The sequence below is a fragment of the Ovis aries genome, chromosome 11 (genome assembly GCF_016772045.2).
Source record: "Ovis aries strain OAR_USU_Benz2616 breed Rambouillet chromosome 11, ARS-UI_Ramb_v3.0, whole genome shotgun sequence".
NCBI lineage: Eukaryota > Metazoa > Chordata > Mammalia > Artiodactyla > Bovidae > Ovis > Ovis aries.
The window spans coordinates 42310858-42332762 of record NC_056064.1 but is presented as its reverse complement, the minus strand read 5'-3'; the positions used below and the strand labels follow the sequence as shown (position 1 = coordinate 42332762).

Genomic DNA, 21905 nt, shown 5'->3' with positions numbered 1-21905 from the left:
AGAGATGGCCAGTGAGATGCAGGGTACACGGGTGTCACGTGGGGCCCCAGGATGCGGCAGGGACAGCAGAGTGATGACAAGGATGGGAAGAGAAGCCCCAGATTAACATGAAGCCAAAGCCAGCTGGTTTCTTACCACTTCGTCCTCGGTAGGCTTGAAAACACAAATTTACACTTAGTGGGAAGCCACACCACACACAAGGTCACGAGTCATAAGCACCAGGCTACTCATTGCTTCTTGTAGGGGTGGGGGACTGTGAATGTTAAATGTTCTAACATGTTAGAGACAAGCCTCCTCAGCACAAATGGAAAGCAAAATCAGCAGTGCTTGGAGTGCTGGTACTTATTTTGAAAAGGCATCCCAAGCCTTGCCATTTCTATTTAAAAAAAGGTCATACACACAGTAGACGCGGTCAGTCATACTGCACAGTTCAGTCCCCTGGGTCTCTAATTCCTATTCTTTATGCTTTAAAAAGAATATAGTGGATAGATGAGATTCAAAGTTCAGCTCAGAGGCTTTGTGGTACAAACGGTCAGGCAAGGAGACTGATTTAAAAAAAACTGAGCTTGGAGGTGGTGGTTTAAGGAAAAGTCTAGCATGTTCAGACTTCACCCTCCCTTTAAAAAGCAGGCAAGTAACTCCTTTAAAAGGCTCAAGGAACATGTCTGCTACAAGAGCACATTAGTGGAACAGGACTTCAAAAACCCAGTGATTGAAAATCACACGGGAACCAGTCTGAGAAGGGGCAAGGGACGAAGGGGCCACTAAAAGTGGCCGGGTTTCTGCTGTCAGAGCTGGGGCACTGGGGCTGGCTCTGCCTCAGTCTGAGGAGAGTGGTCAGTAACTGATTCACGCACAGGGTTACTGCAGGCCTCGCGGAACTCAAGAAGCCGGACAACAGAACAAAATGCTACAAGCTCAGCAGGCAAAACCTGGAGTTTAGAGCAGGGGCCACTGGAAAACAGCTGAGGGGCCCTAAGAGGTCCAGAAGGCAGGCGGATGCTCAGTGTTAGTATTTTCATCTTTCAAGGAGCAGACAGGAGTGAGGCCACTGAGGGACACAAGACTAGAGCTGACCCGATGGGAGGAGAGGAAGCCCACACCACTGATCTTACCTCCTCCGCGTCCTCTGAATGGGTGGAGAGCTGGTCATGCTGAATAATCTCAGCATCCTCCTCTGTCGGTCCGTTGCCCACCCTGATCCCACCAAAGTTGAGAGTTCCCTACACAGATGAACAGAAAGAGTAGAATTTGCCTGGGCTTTAATGTGACATTCTGTGATGTGGGGAAGGGCGATGGTTAGTACATACAAACCTCAGAAAAGCATATATTCTAACAACAAAAACAAAACCCGCTGATGGAACAGCTAGGTAAAATCAAGCCACTGTTCCCACCCCAACCACCTCTGCCCAGGCCCAGCCTGAACTACATGTACCACCTCAGTCTGATCAGAGGCAACAAGCAGTTTCTGCTGCACCAAGAGACACCAACCTCGCCTCGGCCAATGCCAACTGAGAATCCTGCTTGCGTGCAAACTTAGTAGGAACAGACTCTCCTAACAAGCGTGACTCTATCTGTAAAGGCTTCAATGACCTAACTTTTTCTGGAACTAAAGATTACACTTTCTAAGAGGGAGGGGAGTCAGATGACATGGTGATTGCAACCTGGTCGGCTAAGATTTCAACAGGAGCCTGACAGTTTCACCAACCTCTCCCCCAAATGTACTGGGTCCTTGCCCAGGAACAAAGGACTCTCTAGGTCACACAGAACAGGGGAAAAAAAGCTTAATGTACATTAGCTTGCAGCTAGAGAATACTGAGTTAGGCTCCTGTCCTTCAGGGGAGGACTCTGAGTGCTAACACAACTTTTTCACAGGCATGAGGGCAGATGCTGACTAGGTGCCTGCTGCCTCTCACTCCACAGGCGTGTTGAGCAGGGTCCCCAGGACCAGAATTTCTAAGTCAGCCTGATCTGGAAAAGTTTGGGTTTATTGAGGCAAGGGGATTCTTTGGGTACAAAAACCAGGCAGAACTGGGGTTAAGTGTGGCAGATACCAATTAGTGCTAACCTGCCACTAGAGTGAAAAGGAACCAAGGAAAGAGCTCTGAGACCTACTTCACGTGGCTGCCACCCAGGGAGCCAAACAAGGCAAGAGTTCAGACGGCTTTCCTGGAAAATGGCCTCCAAGCAGCACCACCAACAATATGCAAGCGCTTTGGGACAGCCACCCCAAGGTCCCCACTCGTCGTTTCACCTCTGGTGTGCATCTCTGACCACAGCATACGACCACCGACCCTCCAGGTTTGGGCAGATTTTCTCTTTTCTTCTAGTAATGGTTCTCACGTGCTCGTCAGAGAACCGGTTGTATCAGAATCACCTTGAAAGCTGCATTTCATTAAATAGATAGTCTCGAATATCACCTCTAGAAATGGTAAATTTAATAGGTCTAGGGTGGGGCCTAGAAAATCTGTATCTTAAAAAATATTTCCCCGAGGACAAACTGTATGATCGTTTTGATTGTCTACCAAAACTGAAAAGGCGTGCCCCCTAAAATGCATGCACCCTTTGAGACAGTAAGCGCACTGCTAGGAACACCTATGCCTGTGAAGTTTTATCAGGATACAAGGACAAGGATGTTGTATTATTTGGAACAGCAAAGAATTGGGAGCAACCACCAGAGCCATCTATAAGGGGATGGTGACATAACTTTAGCACATCCAACAGACAGTCCTATGGACTGCTGGGCAACTCTAAGGGTACTGTGATGAAACAATAAGTCAAGGGGCAGAAGAGTGCTACAATTTAAAACCCAATTGCTAATGTGTTTTAAATATATATACCTGTACATACGTATATACGTATTTCTATCAATAGATGGCAGACAGATGCTGATACTGGCAGAAAAAAACTGAAAGGCAAAATTCCCCACTTGCTAACAACAGCCTGGAGGAGGAGGTGGGGGAAGCTTCACTGTCAGCACTGTTTGCAGCCCTAACCAAGGGCACCTATTGCTCTTAGTTTTTCGTGTCAGAGGGGGTGACACATACTGCCATGAGGGGTCATGGCATTATGGGCAATCTCTCTGTCTTCCTCCACTTCTCTGTTCTGTTCTAACACCTAGGAAACAAGTTCAAAGTTCATCAGGTGATTCTGATGTGTAATCAGATCTGGGAACTGCCTCGGGCACCTCCAGGTTGTGTAACTATTACACTTGATGACCCCGAGAGGCGGACTGAACTTGTACCACAAGTGTACACTCTGCAGCACCTTCTGCACCACACTGGTGACAGGACAGGACTCCTGAGCATCCTGGGGTGGGTCCTTGGGTGCCTGGGTTGCGGAAGCAGGCTTTAGGACCTAAAGCATAAAGTCGTTTCTGAAGTTTTCCCCAACCAGCAGATGAAGTGAGGGGCAGCCAGGTTAAACCTCCCAGCCAGACAGAATAGGTGTCCCTTCAGAACAGAGGAAGTGTGAGTTACAGGAAGGGAGATGAGACACACACATCAGCAGGAAGAAGAAAAGAAACAGTTAAAACTATGATACACTGCTTACAGACAACCAAGAGGACAGGGGACAGAACAAAACCAGATCTGTGTTCATATCCTCAGCTCCTGGGGTCAAGAATCCAGGGCCCTCCTAATGGAGTGATCATCCTGATGCAGTCAGGCTGCTCTCCAGAAACAGATGTTTGGCTAAAGAACCAGTGGGCTAAGGAGTCCTTCCGAAGGAGCAGGTTTCCCGACTGGAGACTTTTAACTTGGACAGTATCACAGAAGAGGATGCTAGATTTAAAAGCATCGAGACTGATGCAGCAGAAGCACACTTTAAACTAAGACTAGAAGAAAGAAGAGCACACGGGAAGAATGCCAATACATGGACAGTAGGTGCTTTAGGGTATTTTTTTCCCCTCTATAAAAGAGAGTAAGTCCCCATTTGAAAACAATTGTAAGCAGCCACATTTAAATATCTTCTGATTCAAGATATCAGCCTTTTTAGACTAGTTCTAGAAGAATAATTAGTTTTTGGAGTTAAAAGGATCAGGAACACCTAATGAAGTAAACAGTCACCATCTAAATATTTCATTTATTTAAAAGAGTATGATGCCACTAGAATACAATAGAACATGAAGAACTGCTACCGGTGAGATTTCAAAAATATTACAGATTCATTATTACCTAGAATAGATTGGGCTAATTTGGTATTAGTGCATTTTAAGATTTTGGTTAAGAGATGTTTTGAGGACAAATAATGAAATGCTTAAGGTTCAGAGGCTGTAACTAAATCATGAGTTAGCACTGGAAGAAGGAAAGACTGAAACAGAAGATGACTTTGTTATTACACCAAGTGGAAAGTACACAAGACACATGGCAGGGATGAGGTCCCAATGAACAGCTGAGGATGTGAGGGCTTCCGAATCTCTCACAGAAAAGGAGACACGTACAAACCTCCACTGGAAAGAGAGTAAGTCACAGCTCATGTGGACCAAATGTCCAACCATCACTTTGAAGTAGATCTTGAAAGTGGAGGGAAGAATCACAGGGATATTCTCAATCCATGATGGAAAAAATCATCCAACACAGGGTCACAAAATACACACATGACAACGGATGAGTCCAAGAGCTGCCCTCTTGGATTAAGATGATGGGCTTGGAGAGGGTATGACAAACGCCCTGCGTTCACAGACATGACTGTACTTACACACTGAATGGAAACTTAGTGGTCAAGATGACACTAGAATCTGTTCCTAAGAGGTGGAGGTTTTTTCTGTCATCGTCTCAGTGAGTAACAAGGACAAAATTCCCAAGAGCACATATGGCCCATGCTCTCAACATACTTAGAAAGAATTCTGCTGCACTGTTTGCCACCTCTTTAAACAATATGTGATGGTTCATTGGTTTTAATTCACTCACTGTTGCAGCCGCTGCTGCCTCTAGTCCCTGTTGGCTCGGGGTTGGGCTGACTGGGGCCTCCACAGGTTGCCCTTCCTGATAGTGAATGGGAGAAAAGAGGAAGGGAGAAGGAAACAAGAGAGGGAGGGAGTGAAAGGGGAGACGAATGGAGGGCACATGGAAGGATGGAGATGGTCAGAAAAGGGAGAAGGACGGTCTGGTAACTCAGCTGCTCTCCAACAGGAGTAACAATCTAACAGCCGTATGAGAGTCATGCAATACGATCTTTTAGGCTTTACCAGGCACTGTAATAAGTAAGCATTACTGCAGTGCCAGAAACGGATATTTGGCAACTTAAGTGTGTGTGTGTAATTCAGATGCACACATACATAAAGTAAGCACAAGTATGTATGCTGCTCTTTTAAAAAGAAAAAACATCGATGTGCTTTAAACCAAATCCTTCCCTACACCGGATGTTTTGGCTGGTGAAAGTATCATGGTCTCATTTTAAAAGAAAATGTCTTGGTGTCAGCCCTGTGGTTGCCCAGGCAAACCACATGAGTGGGTTCGTCGTCTGCAGCCCCGGCAGCCTTGCTTCGGCTATTGCTGCAGCGAGACGGGCCCAGACCTGGATTCTGCTGAGCACAGCATAAGCAAAGCTCCATCAGGAAAGGTGAAAACTATGACTTGTTCTTGCCACCTGGGCTACTCAAAGCTGAGTATCTGGCTGTCTGAACAGCAATTACATGTTTGTTTTTTTCTTTTCAGCTGGTCCAGGGCTCATGTTGGGATACAACACAAGTGCATTTTAAGAGAATACAGGTTATGCACAACTCATTACATCCAATGAGGAACTGCACTGATTTAAAAAAAAAAAAATCTGGTAACTTTCAGCGACAGAAATATACCCACCAAATGCTTCCTCCTCAAATACTGACGGCGAAGGACCAGTGGTTTAAACAGTAGCATCCAAGGGACACACAGCAGTGCAACCACTACCAGGAAACACTGAATTCCTTTCTGCAAAGTAAGGGGGAAAATGCACATTGTATTAGTCAAATGTGCAGTTTCCAACTCTAGCATAGATTTCCCTTAAAATAGTTCTTTCTTACTGATCTAAGAATAAAAAACATAATCAGTTTCTCAAAATAACTAGATGTTGCAGCAAAGCCCAGGCTTGTCCCATAGGATGGGAGTTATAAATTCCACTCTGCCTGGATACAGAAAATTACAGTCGACTCTCCCAAAGAATGAGACTGGGTTGAATTTAGATCTGAATGTGTGGACCAAAAAGGAGTTTTAAAGGCTTTTTTCAGGTCACAGAAACATCTGGCTTCCTGACCTAGGCTAACAACCTGAGAAAAGTCCACCTCTAGATTGACGTACCTGTCCAGAATACAGCATTGAATTACCAGAGTCCCCGTAGGAAAAGAGGAACATATTTATGAAATGGATCAAAAGGCTTGGTGCTTTCTCCGATGTCTTAGCATTATAGGCTGTCCACTTGTAAAAAATAAGGATAACCAAGTAACCAAACAAAGAGGTCATGAAGATTATTTCTGGAATAAATCCAAAGTAGATATTCAAGGGCTTCTTGAAGTAGCTAAAAAGTATGACAGAAAAAAATGTTAACAGTGAACAGACCCAGGGTCACCTCATACCAAGTGGACTGCTCTCCCTAGACGTTCTACCTAACTTTCCATCAATTCTGTGTTTAAGAATTGAACACTTTAAGAAGCAACAGCCAGAAGCACTAGAGGCAACAGAGACAGGCAGGATCAACAATGACTTCCAAACTTTTGAGCCTTGAACAGCTCCAATACCATCCCCGTCAATCTCTCGTGAGAAAGGGATAGGAAAATCAAGTACCTTCTGAGACTACAATTCACAAGTTTATGTGAGTTACACATCATGGGAAAAAACCATAACTTCCATTTTGATGAAAATTACACAAGGTGTTGTTTTTTTTAACAAAGATCTTGAGAACGATTGAATGTTGTCTGCTCGGGGGCTCAGTCATGTCCGACTTTTTACAGCCACATGGACTGTGGCCTGCCAGGCTCCTCTGTCCATAGGATTTTCCAGGCAAGAATACTGGAGTGGGGTGCCATTTCCTACTTTAGAGGATCTTCCTGACCCAGGGATCAAGCCCATGTCTCTTGTGTCTTCTGCACTGGCAGGCAGATTCTTTACCACTAGCACCACCTGGGAAACTCATACATTGCTAAGGGACTAATATTAATAAGCAAGCTTCATTTGAAGAAGTGAGATTTTTTTTAAAGGCACTTCTTCAATACAGAACAGTGCTCTGAGTTATTATTTCCTCCTAAAGGTGTTACGACTTCTTCAGGTAAAAGCACTGTCTGAACTGTGTGAATTCTTAGGACAAAACAGAGCAACTCACGTGTGGTTGAAAAGACTCAGGCTGACTCCAAACAACATGTGGATGATACCAAGGATGACAGACATCTTCATCTTAAACGAGTTGAGGAAGGTCAGTTTATTGGTAGCAATGTTCCAAATCTATCATAGCCCAAGAAGACAGAAGGCATTACAAATAGTTCTCAAATGGAAAAATATTTCCCTACTGTAGAAAAAGTTTTTTTTAAATTGTAGAAATTCTAAACATACACACAAGCAGGGAGAATAACATAACACTCCTATGTACCTATGGCCCAGCTGCAATGATTAATTATTGACTTCTCGTCAGTCTTGCTTCATCATTAATTACCTCACCTATGCTCCACCTCCATATTATTTTGAAGCAAAATCCAGATATCATATCCTTTTACCTGCACATATTACATTTCAGCATGGATCTCTAAAAGGTAAGAGCTCATTTTTAAAACATGACCACAAAGGACTCCTCTGGTGGTCCAGTGGCTAAGACTCTGTGCTCCCAAGGCAGGAGGCCTGGGTTCAATCCCTGGTCAGAGAGCCAGATCCTGCTTGCTGCAACTAAAGATCCTCAATGCCACAACTAAAAGAACCTGCTTGCTGCAACAAGATTGAAGACCCCACGTGCTGCAGCTAAGGCCTGGTGCAGTTAAAAAAAAAAAAAAAATCACCACAGTACTGTCATAACACTCCAAAGCATTAACAATGACTTCTGTAATACCATGGAATCATTAATATTCAAATTTTCCTGATTGCATCCATATTTTTAAAAATAATTCATTTATTCAAAGTAGAGTCCAATTAGTCACTGTATCATGCGACTGCTGATACAGTTTTTTAAGTCTCTATAGCTTCTCCCTGGAGCTCTTTTTTATTCATTACAAAATATTTGTTGAAGAAATTGGGGACATTTATCTTGTAGATGCTGGCTGAAACCCAGTGGTGCTGTCCTTCCATTATCTTTAATTATTAATTGCCTTCAGTTTTGTCGCTTAAGACCTGGACGCCTGTCAAATTTTCCTGACAGTTCTGTCTCCACTTTGGCCATCAGAGTATGTTTCCTAAGTAATGACTCTGAGGCAGCCATGTCCCTGTGCCAAAACCTCCAAGAATCCCCCTGTCACCTCTGAGACCAAAAGCAAACTCTGTAACCTGTTAGGCCAGATCGTCCACCATCTAGCCCAGTATCTTTTTTTCTGAACTAGCCTCCTCATGAAGAGTTCATCCTCAGTGACCTCTAACCTGAAAACTTCTGGCTGGTTCTCTCTGCAGGCCCAGTCTGGCCTGAGGTTCTGCAACTCCAACTGCCTGATGGACATTTATACCCGGATGACCCACAGGCACTTTAAACTCAGTACCTACCCTGTAAGCATCAAATGTCTGCAACAACAAAACCTCTGTAACTACAGAACACTACAGAAATGTGAGATAGTATTATCAGATTCCAGCTGTTTGAGGGCAGGAGCTATGTCTTAGAATGATGTGTTTCACCAGCAGCTGCTACGCCTTATAGACAATAGGGATTCAGTAAACATCTGTTAAACGCACATATGAAATGTTATGAAATATCTCCAAGTATCAGTTTCCTTATCTGTATAGCACAGACAGCAGTCTCTACCCGACAGAACTGTTTGGAGATAAATAAGATATGCTGAGGGTTCAGTACAGTACCTGGTCCATACTAAGCACTTCAGTAACATTAGCTTCTATAAAAATTAAAATAATTAACTTTTTATCTCCCTAACTCTATGCTTTTGCACATACTTCTCTTAATCTCTAACAATCTGCAATATTTTTCAAAGGCCAGATTAATTCCTTTATTTTTTTAATAAGAAACCTCAATCTTTCTGGCAGTGATCTGCTTTTCCTCTGGAATTCTGTAATCCTTACAATCTAATGCTTAAATTCCTCCCTACCTCCTCTGTTTAAGCACATAACACAAAAGATTTGATCCTACTTTACTTGCTTACATATTTGAAAAAAATAGAACTCTGGGACAAGTTTTTTAAGTATGTAAATATAAGAATGGTAATCTAAAATCCATAAAGAGCTATTTTTGCTTTATTAAAACATCTGCTAAAAATAAAAATGAAACTAAGTTAAACAGAAATAAACTGGGAAGGAGTCTTGAAAAAAATCAATCTTCCCAGAGTTAGTATTATTAGCCATCTCTAAAGTAAGTCATGTAGGAAAAATAACATGGCTCCCCAAGGCATCTGGGTCTCTTGTGGCTTTAAAGTACTCTGGACAGATACACTGAAGTTTTCTAAAAATATGTTACCTAAAACTCTAAAAAAAAACTATTTATCTTCAACTTCATTCTTTCACTTCTGGGTTTCAGTTAAAACTTGGTGTTAGAGACTTCCCTGGCAGTGCAGTGGTTAAGACTCTGCACTTCCAATGCAGGGGGCGCAGGCACAATCCTTTGTTGGGGAACCAAAATTCCAAAAGCCATGTGGCATGGCCAATTAAAAAAACAACTTCATGTCAGACACATAGAAAAGAAGCGCTCTTACTGGATCGATGCCAAAAGGATATGGTCCACCAAAAACTCCAGTGACGGCTGGGTTCAGCTGGAGGACAGGGTTCCCCCGAAGTGTCTCTTCCCTACCATATTAGGAGAAAACCACCATTTATTTTTTTATCAAGAGAGGGAAACTGATCCCCAGAGAAACTACTATAAACTACCTTGTCTTTTCAATAACAGAGGAGGGATTAGTATTAGAGAGTGAGAAGGGATCATAGATAACAAAGAGAAAGATTAAACATACATACAAGATCAGGTAGGGAAATCGGGAGACCTGCTTTTAACTTACAAAAAGAATCAATGCACCTAATTTACAGTTTCAGTTCCTTGATACTACCGAACAAATCACAAAGCATTTCCCAGGCCGGAGCATAGATAAGAGGAGACACTACACTCTTTTGGAACAGAAACAGTGTCAAACACTTCTTAAAGAAGTGCTGGTTTACCACGTATCTGGAAATCCAGAGCTGGACATGAAAGGAATAAGCTTTGACTTTCAGCTTCTTGGCAACTTACGTCCAGTTGTATATATCGAACATCGGCCGTACGCTCCAGGATGACCCAAAGATATTAAGAGACTTGGAAAAGCAGTCATTATAGATGAGGCCAGTGTAGATGGAGAACACGCCCATCAACAGAATGATGTACCGGCCGCTGAATACAGTGCTGAACATCTGGGAGCCAGAAGAAAGAGGCCAATGAAACATAATCCCTGCAGCTCAAGTTGTGACACTGTCATTCAGAATATACTAGCCCCTTCCTCTCTCGCCACTTTTACCCCATTCTGGATCAGAGAGCTTGAAGTAAAGACCAAAATACAATGCTAACAAGAAATGTACTTTCACAGCACATGGCCTCTTTAGCATTAAAATGAACATAGCTCCTCTAGTCTCTAAAATTTCTCTTATGGATCAAAGACTTCCAGATCACAATTTTCATAATGGATGCTTGAGAAATTATCAAGTTCCAGACCAATGCAGATGTAACCTAGACATTAGTTCATTCTTGAATTAACTAGTGTTAACTGTGTGGTTACTAGTGGGGCGAGCCAAGGGGAGAGGGACAGATAGAGGCAGATGACTCAAGAGGTACAAACCACGATGTATAAAATAAATAAGCTATAAGGATATATCGTACAGCACACAGAATATAGCCAACATTTTATAATAATTATAAGTGGAGTGTAATCTGTAAAATTTTGGAATCACTATGCTGTACACCTGAAACTAATGTAAGATTATAAATCAATAAAACCTCAACAAATAAGTAAAAAGAAAATATATTTCCATCAATCATGGAGAAAAGACTGAATTATCCCTCTGTATGTACAAAATTATTATAAACCTGTTGTCCCATGGAGAGACAAAAACAGCACGCAGCCAAAGGTTACAGGCGAAAAATATTAGAAATATGTCGAGAAAATAATACTACTATCTTATGGTTCAGAGTTTCTATCAAAAACAGACAAAATATCACCTCATTTTCATTCTTCTGGGAGAGGATCCGGCTCTCTCTTAACACCATCCATACAGCGAAAAGGGTCATCAAAATGCCATGGCCAAGGTCACCAAACATCACAGCAAACAGGAAAGGGAAAGTGATGATGGTGTATGGAGCTATCAAGAGACCAAAGAGAGAAAAAGACAAATTCCAGAAAACCGCAGCTCCCAACACATCACATCCCTCTCCATAATCTAAGATCAGTATAAAAGAGACTCATTCCCAAGCTGCTGGTCAGAGGGACTCCCAGGAAATAATGTCCACAGCAGGATTTGCACAGACTCACAAAGCTACCACCAGCATTTTCAACAAAGAATCACACAGGAAATGAAGGTTTTGTCTCTAGACTTGGCACCAGGGGGGTTTGTCTCTTGATTCCTTCTCTCTCACCCCTGGGATGCTGCTCCTGGGACAGGCCAACTTTCCTCCCCTGTGCACTGCAACCAGCTGAATAAAGCCACCAGGTTAAGTGGGAGAACGTTCAGAATCTGAAGCAGAGCAGGTCCTGCGGAAGACTCCCACTGAACATGAATTACCTGACTCTCGATTTCATCACTAGCTCTCTGAACACAGGAGAAATCTGCCTTGTGCTTAAAATGGTCAACAATTGCTAGATTTTCTCTATCTAACCTGGAACCAGGAAGCTATTCTAAAATGTCAATGACCTTGGGAAAACTTTTTACTTAAAGCAGTTCCTGCAAATGGCATGTGAGTGAAAGCCAGGTGCTATGTAGCTGTGAGGACAGAGGAACCCCATCTATGGAGCTCATGCCTATAAAATTCCTATAAAATCGCCTGCTAAAGGAGTTCCACCTGGCAATAAACCGCACTCCTTACATCCAGATAGGCACCTCTTCACAGGAATTCTACAAGAGCTGAGGCCTGGACAGTATCTTCAGTCTTGAGCCAATGCAATTGTTCAACTGCATTGAAAGTGAAGCATTAAAAGAAATAACAAACAGAATAAAATCTCCAGAGGGAAAAGATTCAAGCTTTTTTACCTGGATTTATCTCTCGGTAAGTTCCAATTCCATAAGCATCCACTATGTTCTGAAAGCCATATGTAAACTTGTTGGTCTTGTTATAGGTGGGAGGAGTCTGGTTTGTCTGCATCCTGTTCAGAATGGAGGGCACGGTGGAACCACTGTGCTCCTGGGAAACATCAAGCACAGATCAGAATCAGGTCACCCTTCTGATTATGGTGGTGGATTCACAGGCATATATATTTGTCAAAACTCATTGAATAGTACACATAAAACGTGTATTTTCTTTCAGGTAAATTATATCTCAATCTTTCCAGACTTTGAGCACACTAGAACTAGCTATAAAATTTATGATGACACGTGTAAACGAAGTCTTGGGAAGAATACCCTTACCATGAAACAAAAAAATTAAGTCTAAAATGTATAAACAAAGAAAACGTGGTACTTTCTTCCCTGAAGATATCCTTATCTGTCTACGAGTGTCATTGTTCTCTCCTGCTTTTATGAAGAAAGCAAAGTTATTTTCTGACTTTTCCCTCTTTACCACCTACTCTTAATTCTCAGTCTAGCAGACCATGCCTGGTCAAAGTGGCTGGCTCATCACCAGATCCAAAGATCTTTTCTCTGACATGCAAGCCCCTGACCCTGGAGAGCTTCCTCTTCTGTTTACCAGCCATGCCTTTCCTGTCTCTGCTGGTTCCTCCTCCCCTGCCTGTAACACTGCAGGCCCCCAAGGTTCTATCATTAACTCCTTATTTTCTTTCTTGGAGGTCTCATTCCCTTCCAACCTCACGTATCCCATTTCTTTCATTTTACTTTTTTTTGAGTAAAGCAGGCTTTTACTGTTCACAAGGTTATTTGTGAGGTGCAAAAATCTTCCCAAGCATTCTCACATTCAATCTGGGCTGCCACAGCAAGATGGACAGAAAGCTCAAGGACATATTTTTCTCGCATCTGTATTTAGTGGAAACCTTAGCAGAGAGTAAATACTCCAGGCCTGTCAAATAGAGGCATTTTCCCCTTTCTTTTGAGATCTCATCATCTGTTTTACATTTCCACATGGATTTCTGTCCAACCCCTCAATGTGACTGAAACTGAACTTAGCAGCCTTCTCCAATCAATAAGTTTCTCTTACTGAATCTCTACTTCCATTAATGGAACTATTATTCTACCAGTTATCCAGCTGATACCTCAGAAACATTTTTAATTTTTTCGCCTTGTATTTCTCCTGTACATTGCTAAATACCAAGTCTATCAACGGATACTTCCTTCAGAACGTCTCACAAATTCATCACTATTCGCTCTTCCTGTTGCCAGGTCTTACTGCAAGGTCATTATCACTTACTACTGTTTACAGTGACCTGTCTTCCCACTTATAGGCTCTCTCAGCTCCCCAATCCAACCCCCACGCTATCAGTGGATTACTCTTTTATTTAATTGATCGAAACTGACTGATTGATTTGCTGAGTCATGCAGCATGCAGGACATGAGATCTTAGTTCCCTGACCAGGGATTCAACCTGTACCCCCTGCAGTGGAAGCATGGAATCTTAACCACTGACCTGTCAGGGAAGTCCCTGGATTATTCTTTTAAAACTGTCGTGATCATCATGTTCTTTCACTGCTAAATAACTTCCAGTGTCTCTCTACTCCCTCTAGGATAAAATTTAAACCCACTAATCTGGTATTAATGACCCTTCATAATCAGATTTCTGGCTCCCTGACTCAGGTTTACCTCCTGCTCTTTCGGCTCACCCGCTACAATTCCTGTTCTGGCCCAACCATGCATGGTCACACTGTACTTGCCTTTGGCCAGACTGTTTACTTCTTGTTATTGCCAACAGACATCTTATCCAGTCTTCAAAGCACTGAGTAAATGCCACTACCATCCTCACTGGACAAGCTAGCACCTTCCTTCCCTCCACACACATAAACTGCTCTTGGCACAGACTGTCTTATATGTTCGCACATCAGCCTCTTCAAGTCAGAAGATACTTGAGGGCCTACTTTTTACATCTCTGTACCTCCCGGCCCCTAGATCAGAGGCTTAGACAGGGCAGTAGCTCTAACTAACTACTAAAGGGAACTGCAAGGGTTATACTATGTACCTAGACTAACTGTCAGAGAGAATGGACCAGGAAACCGATGTTCTGAGTGTGAGTAACCCTGAAGGATCATGTGGATATGATCAAATCATTTAATCTTTTCTGAATTACAATTGCTACATTTGAAAATAAGGATACGTGAGATGTTCTGTCAGGATGCAAGGTGAGTACAAGGTGGGTAAATTGAAGAACTCTGAGACAAAAATGCCATGAGAATGTGATTGATTCCTGTTACCAGTGATGGAAACCTCTCTTCCTGGCTGGAGGCTACACTGCCAGCTGTGGGGGACTCACCGTGCCCCTTCTGAGCGCAAACTGGATGGAGTCAAGGTCAGTGACAGGGCACCAGACCTCCGCAATTAGACACTTCTGGGTCACGTCTATGTTGCACAGGTTCAAAGTGTGGTAGATGGCCTTCATCTTCCGCACCTTGATGAACCAGACGCGGATGTTCTTGGCAGCAGCCTGAAGAACCCGCTGGCGGTGATCCTCTGTTTGGTTCAGGACCTTTGGGGAAGAAAGGAGCAGGAGAGCGATCCTTCTAATGCCCTTCTTCCGTTTCAGGACATGAAGGCAAGGAGGCACAGCTTTCTGAGAAGGGATGCGGGGGATCTGTTTTTTTTTCTTCCTCTGGCTATAAGTTTGTGGGGTTTTTTTTTTGCCAAATTGAAAGAAATTAAGAGTTCTACTTACTAATGTTCATATTCACTTCGCTTCAAGCTAAAGAGAAACCTGAGGAAATGGTTTTCAGCTTTTCTAATTTTACCACCAAATCCATGGCTGAACAATGCAGTCACTGGCTTTTATCTGGTTCATTAAAGAGCAATGGTTTTCCATATGGAGCTATAACTCTGACTTGAAGAAGTCAGTGTCCCAGGCCCAGGAACGGACTGAGCTGTCACATTCCTGCTTATGAACAGCAGGCCACAGAACGCCCCTGAACATCAGCCCGCACTGAGGAGCGGTGGAGAAGAGGCGCTGCTGACCACCATCTGCCTCTCAGAGACTCCATGCCAGGGAAGGAGACAGGAGACTCGTGGCCTCTGGAGAGGATTCAGACTGCCACACACCACAGTCATCACAAAGCAGATAAGGCTTGATCTTTCTGTCAGGCTTCGTTTTCTCCCCAGGAAGCCCGATCCCTTGGAAACCAGCACATAGTTACCTTGGAGGAATAATACTGCCTCGACTAGAGGTGGGAAGAAAGGCCAGGGACACTTTACATTCTGCTGTCTTGTTTATCACCAAATATTTAACAGGTCTATAGCAGGAGAGGGGAGAAGCCAAAATTAGGCAAGCAACTCACCACTCACTTGTGCCTAAGAATCTATCTGAAATCTCAACATCTTTTTGAAGAGGAAAAAACTATATATTAATCATTTTAGCACAAGTACGCCATCATAGCTGGTTCTTCAGGTCAGTTCAGGAAAAAAGTCATGACTGCTCCCTGAGAAACTGTCTTAGGCAGTAGAAAGTAACTTCCATGAGAGGTTTTTTTAAAAAAAAAACAAACCCATGGCATGCTAGGGAAACTCTTGTTCACTTGAGAATAAAGGAACAAGGATACTTTCTCTCCTGCTGCTGCTGCTGCTAAGTCACGTCAGTCGTGTCTGACTCTGTGCGACCCCACAGACGGCAGCCCACCAGGCTCCCGTCTCTGGGATTCTCCAGACAACAATACTGGAGTGGGTTGCCATTTTCTTCTCCAGTGCATGAAAGTGAAAAGTGAAAGTGAAGTCGCTCAGTTGTGTCCAACTCTTCGCAACCCCACGGACTGTAGCCTACCAGGCTCCTCCGTCCATGGGATTTCCCAGGCAAGAGTACTGGAGTGGGTTGCCATTGCCTTCTCCACTTTCTCTCCTGGTTGTTGACAATTTCACAGTGACTATTTAAACTTCTGGAAGGATGCTAATAAACTTGCCCCAACCCCTACATCTCACTCCTTGGTATTCAATCCCTTTTAAAATTTTACTTCAAAAAATTATTTCATTAAAATTTTACTTCATACATTTGGTGCTGTAAAGTCAAACTCTAGCCATTTATAAAGGCTACTGAACATGTTCTTCACAGTCTGCTGCAAGCCTGCTCATAAGGAGGGGGTAGAACAGTCCTAGAAGCCAGAATGTACTAACATGGCTCATCACCCATCAGCAGTTCGAAGAAAACTCTCTTCCCTTGGTTAAACTGATAAGTGCAGCTAACAGGAGCCAGCAGCGGGTCAAGTGGTGGGTCATACACAAGAGGGCCTGAAATGTTTCAACATGTCAAACATGTTTCTTAATGTTTCAAGGTGGCAATCATTACATTCTTTCAATAGGGAACCAAACTCCAACTGGGCACCCTTTCCTTCCATGTATGTATAAATCATGACTCCCTCTTTAGAACCCTGTGACAGCCATCATGTGTGCAAACTACACACACTCTAATGGGTAAAAGTTCCTTCCTGGGTACAAGAGTTACACCAGGACTCTGGCTAGACTGTATGGTTCAGATTCAAGGTGACCAGGAGGACACACACCAAGCTATTAAGAGTAGCTGCCTCTGGAGGTAGAGCATGTCTGTGAGAGGCAGAATTGATTTGATATGTACTTCTATATTATTTTTTCTTAACTAAGCATACTTCATTATTCATACTTCATTCATTATAAATGTATCTCAGACTCATGAGCTGGGGAACTGAATATTCTAAGCAACAATGATTTCAGGTGCATAGCATCTCTGTCTCATTTGAGGATAATTCATGCCATTTTTAAGTCATTCCCTGTGGGGGATGGGAAGAGTTTCAGGGAATGACTTAAAAATAGTACACACAAAAAAAACCAAACATATCCTGAGCTGCTTAAGTGCCTAATAAACTGTTAGTGCTTCAAGGAAGAAGTAAGGTCTTCTATAGCAGTATTTCACAATGACAAACTCCCTCGAGGTCTCTGTGTACCATTTGGAGATCATCAATCCTGGTATTAACTCCAGAAGCCATCTCCTTTCTCTCCTGCGGTGTCTCAGGACAGGGATAGAGTGAAGCCCGGAACCTGGAATGTGCAGACACAGCCTAAGGAACACTGACATTGCTTCATGGAGCTAGTTTAAGTAATCTCAGAACATAATCCCAACATACTGGAAGGACCAAAACAGGGTTAGTTCAGACTGATGCACTAATCAATAATAATTATTTATGGGAAGGGGCCTACAGTAGAGCAGCAAGCAACATTTGAACTGTCTTGGCATTCTCTGTTTATTTAATTCCTTTAGATTAAAAAGGAAAGGCAGAAGCAGTTATTACAAATCACATTATAAAGTGCTGGAGAAAAATAGCATGGAGAAAGGATCTCATGGGCAGAATTTCAGAAAAGTTTAAGGGCACAGTGCCTATGGTACACTGCTAGGTATGCAAACCCATTGTCCCAAAACAATGTAGAATTTATAAACCATGAGTCCTAATTACTTTTCCCAAGAAAAGGAAATTGTGATTTTGAAGGTCTGTAAAAAAAAAAAAAACTTAGGCCATTTCTGATCGTTTAAGATAACCTTAACATTATTAAAAAATATATTCCCCAGTTAAGGTGGACTTACAGGGCTTGTGTCTCACTGTTCTACAGGCTTAATAGGTGGCCTGGCTACACCCTGGGGGGAGGCATGTTTCTCTTACCCTTCACAGATTTTCTTGACTCTGTTTTTCAGCTGATCGCCTTGGAAGAAAATGATGAACACAGACTTGTGCACGTAGTCTCCCTAGGCCCCAAACCAAAAACCAAGAATTCAGACTTATAACCCAGAAAACTTATAACCCAGAAAGCATCTTTCTTTCTTGGTGACATAGAAACAACTGGAATCCTTTAAGGGTCTGGCAACCATGCACTTTAACCATTATCTTCAATCCATCTCTTAAGCTCCACAAGAACGTTTGCTCTATAATCTCAAGATTTACAAAAATCTTTCCATACTTGTTTTTAAACTCAATGAGGAGATTGACACAGATCAAAGATAATTCTCTTCTTAGTAGAATTTAGCCCTATTTACCAATTCAACTATTCAAACTGAATAATTCTTGTATTGCCTAAATGACTCAAGTACAGAGAAGAGGAAAGGAAGTCATTCCTGCCTGCTCGCATGCTCAGAAACTCCAGATAAAGGGGACTAACTACAAGGAGCTGAGCAGCTGGGGAGAAATGTTGATGCACAATCTCATGATTCATGCTGAATTAGACCTCAGGGGGCAGGGAGGAAGGCAATCTATCCAAATACCAAGTGTATACCTGAAGCCTGAGGCAAAGGTTAGTAGGAAAGATCAGAAAAAGACTCTATATTGGGTGTTAGCCAGGACTGTCTCTGGTGGCCTGTATTTTCTCCAGTTCCTAAAGAGCTTTTGTAACAGGAAAACAAACAAAACTCTGGAGGATAAAGAGGGAAGAGGAGGGAAGGAGTAAGTAAGGCTCATGGGTCTTAAATTCCTAAGTTCTCCAGGAATTAACTGGAGCACATTCTTTGTGCAGCTGCTTTGTTAGAGATAGCCAGACCCTCCCTTTACTCCACTTGTTGATAAAAAATAATGCTTCTGTTGCCCAGGAACCTGGCTGAATATCCCTGAGAATAGCTCCACATGAGGTGTAACTGCTGATTATGGTGTTTCCATGACCCAAGGACAGCCTTCAGTAAGACTACAAAACTGGTACTTCAGGAGACTCACCGTAACCTAAGTGTCACCACCCTCCTAACTCGGTCCCAAGGACATGATCCATTTACTTCTAGCTGAAGGACCCAGCTACTCTGAGAACCCTCATAATTCAACCTCTCTTCTTAGGTTTAAAAAAAAAAGAATACTAATTTAAGACACCCAAAACATAATTAAGAACATAATAACCAACTCCAGGCTTCTAAATAACACTAACAGCAAAGTGAAGTAAATTTCTTGCAGAACAGTTACTCCTCTTTGCTTGTCGTCTCTGAATGGACTCACCATATAAATGTAGGTTTATGCTAAGGACTCTGTCCTGTTATGTCAAATGCCAAGATGTTAGGTTATTCCTGCTTTCCAGAGCCCTGGGTGGGGAATATCATCCTATTTTGCACAACATAAATCTTGAAACTAAGTTCCTAAAATTCCCAACAAACAAGTAGACAAAAAACTATCAATTAAAGTTTCATCAACTTATGAAGATCACAGTTTAGGAAATCTCTCCTCCTTGTACACATGGTTGTTACCAAACTTGGAACCAGATGTCTTGCTTTAATTTTCATTAAAGAGTTAATGTTCTTTTGGTCCCAGATAAGTACCGGAAAACACATAAAGCTGAAATAACTGGAGGGAATTCCCTGGCAGCTCAGAGATTGTAGCCTGGGTTTGATCCCTGGTAGGGGAACTAAGATCCCACACATCATGTATACACTGTATGTACACATACGATGGAGGCGAAGAGGAAAAGAGGAGTCCCTCAAATTCACAGATCCAAATGGAGTAAATGTAAGGGCTCCTCTTAGGAGGGTCAGGTTCAGGTGGCACATGGTATGTTACTGCTCTGAGTTCCTTGTATCAGACCTACTCCACCAGACGCAATTCCCTTGTCTTACAGTCACAGGATCCTCCAGGGGGTTCTCGATTTCAGCCTGCCGCAGGAACACATTCCCCCGGCACACCCGCCAAAGCATGCGCTCAAAAGTAGGGATGCGCTCCCGGTTAATCACACCAGCCACGAAGCTGTGGGAAGAAGAGCCAGACTGGGAACGGTTCCACGCCACAGGATGGGAGGAAAGTGAAGAGCAGGGGAGGGGAAAGACGTCAGACAGGAGGCTGGGCATTGCTATGCCAAAATAACTGCCGAAGTCTGATTCCTGGACTCAGCAGAGGGTTGACAGAACGACTTAGGAACTGAACCCAAGGTAACTCAGCAACACCTTGCAACAGGCTCAGAAGAGAGGGAATCCTGGAAGCCAGTGAATGCCCAGCCTGACTGCTATTCTGAACAGCAAAAATGGACATGACACCGCTGAGTACAGAGGGTCGAAGTAGTACTTACCCAAGTCTTAAGGGCGTGCCTCTTCCCATCTCGCTTGGCTCCAAGAGGGATGAGGACTCTTCCAACAGGTCTGGATCCGCCATCTGCTGATGATGCAATTCAGCCTGAATTCACAAATCAATTAATATCTAATGAAAATAGTTAGTGGCATGCAGGGAACGAGGAACCAGGAGATAAGTTCAGAAAATAAAGATGAAAAAAAGAAAACCACCAAAAGAGAAGACATACCCACAAAAAGAAGACAAGAAGAACAGGGGAAGAAACAAAGAAAAGAAACAAGAGGTAAAGGAAGCAGAACTGCCCCAGTAAAGCATCTGGGGAAATGTTTTTAGAAATAAGGAATAAAGAAAAAAAATGTTAAATGATAGTGACACCTGTATAAACCTGTGACTTGGTGGAAACCATTTTTTCTCTTATGTTTTCCTGAATAAGCCATGAAAGAACCAAAAATATTTTTGCATGTGCATAAAAGCTGAAGTATTTCTTCCTTTTGAGCAAAAACAAGGCAGCTCAGCAGATACATTCAATACCAAATTTCCAGGCAGCTACAAATTAGAATTTTCCCTGTGTAAGAATGTACAAGATGGAGACTCTCTTTCCCAGGAAGAAAGCAAGGAGCTGTCACTGTTCTGAACAGAAGAAAGATAGAAGGGGTGTCTCCATATGTTTAGGTTTTCCATGCCCTTAAAAAGTCAAAGCATGCGGGCTTTCAGCACACCCACTATTTAAAAGAAAAAAAAAAAAAAAGCCCCAAACCATGGGATTTAAAGAGTATTCTTTGTCCAAAAAGGTAAGAAACACCACAGTTGGGCAGGCGTGGGCCTTCACTGCATCAATAAAGCGAAGGAAAGGTGAAAACATACTTGAATGTCCTAGTTTCTGCCCAAGAATCCAGGAATAGTAGAAAGTTCCTGTGGGCTTTACAGCTTAAGGATTCTTGAGAGCATAGCTTAAGTCAACAATCTAAGTCAAGTGAAGAAGAAGTAATAGATACTAAGCCAATTCAGAACATGTGGACTAGATGGACTGCTGAGATTTAAAATGATTTCCACCACGACAGTTTATACAATAAAATGGAGGAGGAGCGGGACCTTCTCAGATGCAGACCTACATTTCTCAGCCTTTCTCTACACAATACTTCTTGCCCCGTTTCCTCTCAGCCTCTCTCTCCACAATACATCTCGCTTTGTTTCCTCTCACCAGGAAGGAGGAGCTGCCCTAAGAAATGAAGGCTAAATGACCACTCCATTGCCTCATCTGCCCAGCTTCAATATCCACGGCCTACCTGTTTGACCAAAGACTAGAAGTGAGCCAGGGGAATCTTCCTTTTCAAAAGCAGAACTAAATAAACATGAAGTCAGGAGAATTTTTCTCATCATCTTCACTCCAAATTTCAATTTGATTCTACTCTTACCAACCCTGCTATAAAAAAAAAAATGTCTTCTTGATAGTCACAGAACTATAAATGTAAAGTCACAGGGTTGGGGTGGGGAG

General features: G+C 42.8%; 1 protein-coding gene across 14 annotated transcripts in view; it reads right to left on the bottom strand.

Annotated features, from left to right (window-relative positions):
- Positions 1 to 21905, bottom strand: part of ATP6V0A1 (ATPase H+ transporting V0 subunit a1) — a 57914-nt gene that overhangs the window by 11591 nt on the left and 24418 nt on the right. For 4 of the 14 annotated variants that reach the window (XM_012186120.4, XM_042255972.1, XM_042255968.1 and 1 more), the window contains 14 exons: positions 20412 to 20515; positions 19966 to 20092; positions 18047 to 18129; positions 17336 to 17429; positions 14695 to 14907; positions 12315 to 12465; positions 11290 to 11429; positions 10330 to 10487; positions 9803 to 9893; positions 7294 to 7412; positions 6276 to 6492; positions 5802 to 5909; positions 1116 to 1223; positions 136 to 153 (listed from right to left, as the gene is read on the bottom strand). In XM_012186120.4, the coding sequence (XP_012041510.1) occupies positions 136 to 153; positions 1116 to 1223; positions 5802 to 5909; positions 6276 to 6492; positions 7294 to 7412; positions 9803 to 9893; positions 10330 to 10487; positions 11290 to 11429; positions 12315 to 12465; positions 14695 to 14907; positions 17336 to 17429; positions 18047 to 18129; positions 19966 to 20092; positions 20412 to 20515 (1731 nt within the window). The remainder of the gene's footprint in view (positions 1 to 135; positions 154 to 1115; positions 1224 to 5801; positions 5910 to 6275; positions 6493 to 7293; positions 7413 to 9802; positions 9894 to 10329; positions 10488 to 11289; positions 11430 to 12314; positions 12466 to 14694; positions 14908 to 17335; positions 17430 to 18046; positions 18130 to 19965; positions 20093 to 20411; positions 20516 to 21905) is intronic. The other 10 variants (XM_060395628.1, XM_060395627.1, XM_012186121.3 and 7 more) reach the window with 5 other exon arrangements.